The sequence below is a fragment of the Vipera berus genome, assembly GCF_964194415.1.
Source record: "Vipera berus genome assembly, chromosome: 3".
NCBI lineage: Eukaryota > Metazoa > Chordata > Lepidosauria > Squamata > Viperidae > Vipera > Vipera berus.
In genome coordinates this window covers 30,940,339-30,946,052 of record NC_138204.1, presented here as the reverse complement: position 1 = coordinate 30,946,052, position 5,714 = coordinate 30,940,339, and the positions used below count along the sequence as shown (strand labels likewise).

The 5,714-nt window shown below is 39.6% G+C and overlaps 1 protein-coding gene across 1 annotated transcript; it reads left to right on the top strand.

Annotated features, from left to right (window-relative positions):
• Positions 1-526: 526 nt before the first annotated feature.
• Positions 527-1,751, top strand: LOC308666493 (trace amine-associated receptor 8b-like; the record flags this gene model as incomplete). Its single annotated transcript, XM_081325360.1, has 1 exon — positions 527-1,751. The coding sequence occupies exon 1, from the start codon at positions 663-665 to the stop codon at positions 1,749-1,751; it is 1,089 nt and encodes a 362-aa protein (XP_081181486.1). The 5' UTR covers positions 527-662.
• Between the last annotated feature and the right edge of the window lie 3,963 nt (positions 1,752-5,714).

Genomic DNA, 5,714 nt, shown 5'->3' with positions numbered 1-5,714 from the left:
CCTCCTCCAAGGGCGGAGAAGAGTTAAGATGCGCTCTTTGGTTGGCCACCTTTTAGGAAGCCCTTCTGCATTTACTACAGGGAGGTAGCTTTAATGTGAGTTAGAAGCAGCGGTGCAGTTGGGTAATCATAGGCTCTGAAAAGAGGGCGTGGAGGAGCCTGGATATTCCATTGCATTCAGGAGCAAATGGCATCAAAATGCTTCAAGAATATTCACCAACATTTGTAGGAGTATATCAAATCACTATCTGCATTAGAGAGGAGGAGAGAAAATGAAGGGCTAATAGGATATTCTTTGAGGATCACACACAGTGATTGAAAATGTCGACTTACTCTTGGAATATTGACCCAAGCTTGCCACAGATCACTTTCCTTCCTAAAGATGTTGCTTCTCTGATTTTTGTTCCCTCTTAACATATGGAGAAGACTTGTTATTTCGGAGCCCTTCCTGTTTGAATTTGGCTCAGGTGCTACCAGCTGATCTGAACGTCAATGACTGAACTTCAGTTTGTTGGCATGGTGTTTCCTATGAATTGGTCATTTCTGAGCAAAGCATCCTGGAAAACTGTTGGCCTGTAGAGCCTCTTCCATGGCACTTTGAAGGTGGAGCTCCCTAGCTGGCTTCTTTCTGTTTTGTCCTGTGAAGGGAAGAGAGCCTGATCAATGTTGGGAAACAGCAGCAGCAGCAGCAGCAGGAGTACCAATAGTACAGACTGCAGACTGGCCTTTGCTGGAGTGGTCTGCCAGCTGCTCTTCATGGTCCTCTTGATCATTGGCATCACGCTTGGAAATCTGGTGAGTCTCCTGGTTTTCTTCCGTGTAAAGCAATTCCGGACACCCCAAAGCTACCTAAAAGCCTCTTTGGCCCTTGCTGATTTGGCTGTGGGGCTCATTGTAGTACCTTACTCAGTTTATCAGGAGATGAACACGTTGGCCTATGAGATGGAGCAAGAACGGAGTCCAGCTGGCTGGTCAGTCTGTTTGATCACTGGCCCTATCTTTGCAGGGTGCACTTTTGTCTCAATCAGCACCATATTTCTGCTTTCGGTGGAGAGGACCATCACCGTGCTGAAGCCCTTGCACAGGAAAGCTGTGATTACCAAGCGCAGGATCACTTGGCTCATTCTTGGATCTTGGATACTGAGTTTCTCCTTGGCGGTGATACCTCTGCTCTCAGTTCCAAATATCACCTTTGAGTACAATTCCTGCAGTAAGATGTGTATCTATGGCTTTTCACCAGGCAAGTTGCCAGAGTCCAATTGGAACGTCATGCTCCTGTACCCAATATTTGACTTCACCCTCTTAGGTGGCACTTTTGTTGTCAACACCATCACCTTTGCCACCCTTCAGCAGTACCACAAAATGAGGAAGCAACTGAGGGAAGAGCCACAGGGAACCCACAGGCTCTCTTACTCAGATGTCACTGCTGCCAGGACCATCGGCATCCTGACCTTTGCATTCTCTGTGTCTTTTGCTCCCATTGCTGTATTTGTTGTGGGCACTGTGGTAGGCTATGAATGGTGCCAATTCTCCTTCTATGCTTTCTGGATCCTTGCTTCCAACAGTTGTTGGAATGTGGCTATCTACAGTGTTTGGGACCCCAAATTCCGGCAGGGGCTGCGGGAAATGTTCTGCAAGCAAATGCTGAAAGCTGATTTCCAGCAGCATTCCAGTCACTCACTGGACGGGCACCGTTCTTCCCCTGCTTGTGTGATAGTCCTCAAGGAGATGCTCTATCCAGAGACCAACTAGTGGCGGAATTGGTACTTGCTGTTTTTAAAGAGATGACTGCTTCAGAGCAGTCTGGGTATTTTATCTGGAGATTCTGGATTTTTCAATAACTATTTTCCTCTTCAGTTGTTGCAGCTTAATGGAATGCCTTCCTCCCCCAAAGTATGTACTTTCTTAGTGCCAGATTTTTCTTTCCATTCATTGGATTGGAGCCTGTTGACCTTTGTATTGCAAATGTACAATGAATTTATGGGGATGCGTTTCAGCGTGTTGGAAGCACATTGCACTTTTAAAAACTGCTGCTATATAAATATCTTAACACAGAGCAGCTATTTATTAGTGATTCCTAGTCCATATTAAAATATCCCAGTTTTGATTTACAGGAAGAAAATATTAAAAAGAAGAAAAAGAGAGAGAAAGAAAGAGAAGATTTTTTTAAAAAATACGTCACATAATGAATGAATCTCTAGGCATGATGAGGGCTGAAATAATATGTGTTCTATTTTGCAAAAATAATCCTATGTAATGTATTACAATGTACAGTTGAAAAACAATGACCTTTTAATTACTGTTAATCTCAAATATGGTTATAATACTCAGTATATATTCTATAGCATTTATTCAGAAACGTATTTGCACAAAAAGGCCTTTTTAAAAAGGGTAAAATGGCACTTTTTACAACTGCTGATATTTTATTGACATTGATATTTGCATATTTATATTTTCTGAACTCCAGACATCTGGTTCTACGCTCACAAATCACATGTTTTGCAAGAAATATGACATTAGTCTACAGCAGGGGTGTTCAATCTTGGCAACTTTAAGACTTGTGGACTTCAAATCCCAGAACTCCCAGGGCTGGCTGAGGAATTCTGGGAGTTGAAGTCTACAAGTCTTAAAGTTGCCACGTTTGAAGACCCCCCCAGTCTACAGCAATATAGAAAAAAATGGTTTCAGTTCTCCTAGCTGCAAGTCCAGAACTTCATTCAAAAGGATTCAAAATGCAGCATGTTTCCAATCAGTGTTTGTATGGGACCTGGTAGTGAAAGAATGAAAAAATGTAAAATCACCATAAGAAATAGGATGGACCAAATGCCTTTCATTTGAAATCTGAAATGATTCTCATGCTCTTACTACTACTTTTCCTGTTTTGATTGGGTTAAAATAACTTTAACTTTTACTGTATGTGGTTGTGTTGATAACAAACATTGTGAATGTGTTCTGTAAGAGTAAATATCCTTGATCAAATATTGCCACAGAAATAATCTGTTAAAAGGCACACAAAGTTTATTTGAAACAGTTGTCAATACTAAAACCTTTTCACAGGAAACACCTTTTAAGTAAAAGCTTTGTACTGATTGTGTGGGAAGTAAATGGGCAAACACAACCTGTTATACTTTAAGGTTCAAGGTTTCTTCAGAATTGGAAGTAGCAAGGCTTGAGTTGAGTTACTCGACCATCCTTTCAATGTGTACACTTATAAACAGTTTTTCTATAACACACACATGCACACATGCACAGAGGACTGTCAAATATTTTATAACTCCTTAAATTTTCTGGTTTAGAAAAGAAAAGAATAGAAATACAATACTAACCTGACTTCTTCAGCCCTAAAAAAAGTTTATTTAGACTGCAGTCTTATCCAAGTTCTTGGATGTCATGATGCAGGCATGTCAAACTCACGACATCACATGACGTCGCACGATGTATCGTGACTTTTTCCCCATTGCCGGCAATGGGCAGGGCACGGTTTCATTGTGATGCACCCAGCCTGCGGGCTGGCAGTTTGCCATGCCTGTTGTGCATTGATTCATGGAGTAGAAAATCATGTTTGGAAAACAAATGGCTAGTGCTCTTTGATGCAGGCAAATCATTATTGTGTTTCTCCTTTGCTGAATTTCAGGCATGGCATTCAGCTTTATTTTTCTAAAACAGACCATGTCTGAGGAGAGATAAAATGATTTTATGAAGTCACTCATTCTACGCAATCAGAACTGCACACAAATGGTTTTTATTACAAACTTGAGGAATCAGTTTCTCCTGAACTCAAGTTAATATCTGAAGAAAATGCAGAGAATGGACTCAAAAACAAAGTGTGGGTGACTGCAAATTATAAAGGAAGTCTTGCAGCTTAACAACTAGCATAAATTTAATGGAGTCAAAATCTGTTTTAAGTGAACTCATGGTGTATAATCTCAAGAAAGGAATTCATATGCACCATGGGTCTGAATGGGGAAATAAAGCCAGGCCAAAAGTTAGGGCAACAGCAATTAGTACACTTACATTGCACGTTGCCAGTGCTGAAGAAGTCAGTATCAATTCAAACAGTTTTTGCACAAACAGTGAAGGACACAACAGCTGTCTCTTACTCTTACTTGAGCCCATGAAGTTAAAGAGTAATAAAATATAGAAATCAGAGGCATTAACAGTGATTTCAAGAAGTTAGTTAAAAAAATAAGCTCCATGGTGCCCAAATATTTTTTATAGCTGACTAATAACTCATTCCCACTGGAAAATGAAATTCTTCCTTCCTGGAGCAGGATTTGTTAGCAAAATGCCTCTCTCTGTTCTGAACATAATGTTCATTAACTACAGGAGACATGATTGATGCCTGTGTAAACTTTTCTTGAAATCATCTAAAAATGTGAATTACATGATACTCCAAGGCTACTTTTCCCCATTGTTCATAGATTAAGTTAGAGAATTTTCCCCTAGCCTTTTGTAGTTTAAATTGAGAGCAGACTGATATATGAAGCTATATCTGAACTCTTGAGCATACATATTTCATTTATTTTTTGCCTCCTTTCATAACAATTCAGAGCGTTTGTACTTAGGCATAGAAAACATGTGAACATGCTTAATCAAAAACTCCATTGAAATAGTAAACATTGGCTTATATAATATTACATTTATATCCCATTATTTCTCTGGGAACTCAGTGGTCTCATGAAAGTTTCTTTTCATTTTATTCCTGAGACGTAGGTTGAGCCAAGTGTTTATGACTGGCTTATTCTCATCCAGTTAGTACTATCTCTGTGTAAATTTTAACTGAAATTTCCTTTGTTCCCTTCAGCATCTTAATTACTATTCCTATGTCTGTTACATGTTGCAAATTCTTGAGTTCCTTCAGGAACCTTGCAATATGTCCAGATTATCCTTGACAATCTTGTAATTAAATTAATCTGATACACGGTATTTCATTGCACGTGAAATGATAGCACAAGGCCATTTTATTTGCACATGATCTGAAATAACCCACTCATCCTAGTGCCAATTGATTGCAGTTAAACTAAAATTCTGGAATGCCTATAGTTAGGGATTTCTGAGATTTAACATCCCAATACACTGAAGCCTACCAGGTTAGGAAAGTCCAGGAAATAATAGGCATTTTTCTACAGTATTTCTGCCTTCAGATTTTAAGACATTGTGATCTAAGAGTTGGATCAATGAAGAACAAGCTATTAGTAGATCACACAATCTGCCAGGCTTGGATGATTCTGAAAGTGAAGTAAAGTCAGCCTTGGTTATTATTGGAAGAGTGACCATCTGGGAATACCAGGGTTATTGACTAGATTTTTTTCCACTCCTGGCAACTGGCTGGGCTAATTCCTGCAGTTTTCCTGACAAGGTTTTACATAAGTGGTTTGCCATCGTCACCTTCCTAGGCCTGAGAGAAATTAACTGGTCCAAAGTCATCTAGCTGACTTTTGTGCCTAAGGTAGAACTAGAACTCAATAGTCCCCTGGTTGTAGCATGATGCCTTAACTGCTACACCATATTGGCTCTCTGTTGATTAGACTGGGAAGCTGAAAAACATCATCCTGAAAAAAGTTAATAGCAAAACTCTGCTATATTACCCTTAAAGACTAATTGGAGGAGCCACAATGAGATCAGTCCAAGGAGAATCTTAATCCATGGGAAAAAGAAAAGAAAGGGGAACTCTTTTATTAAAAGTGATATATACTTTTGTCCAGCTACTCAGAC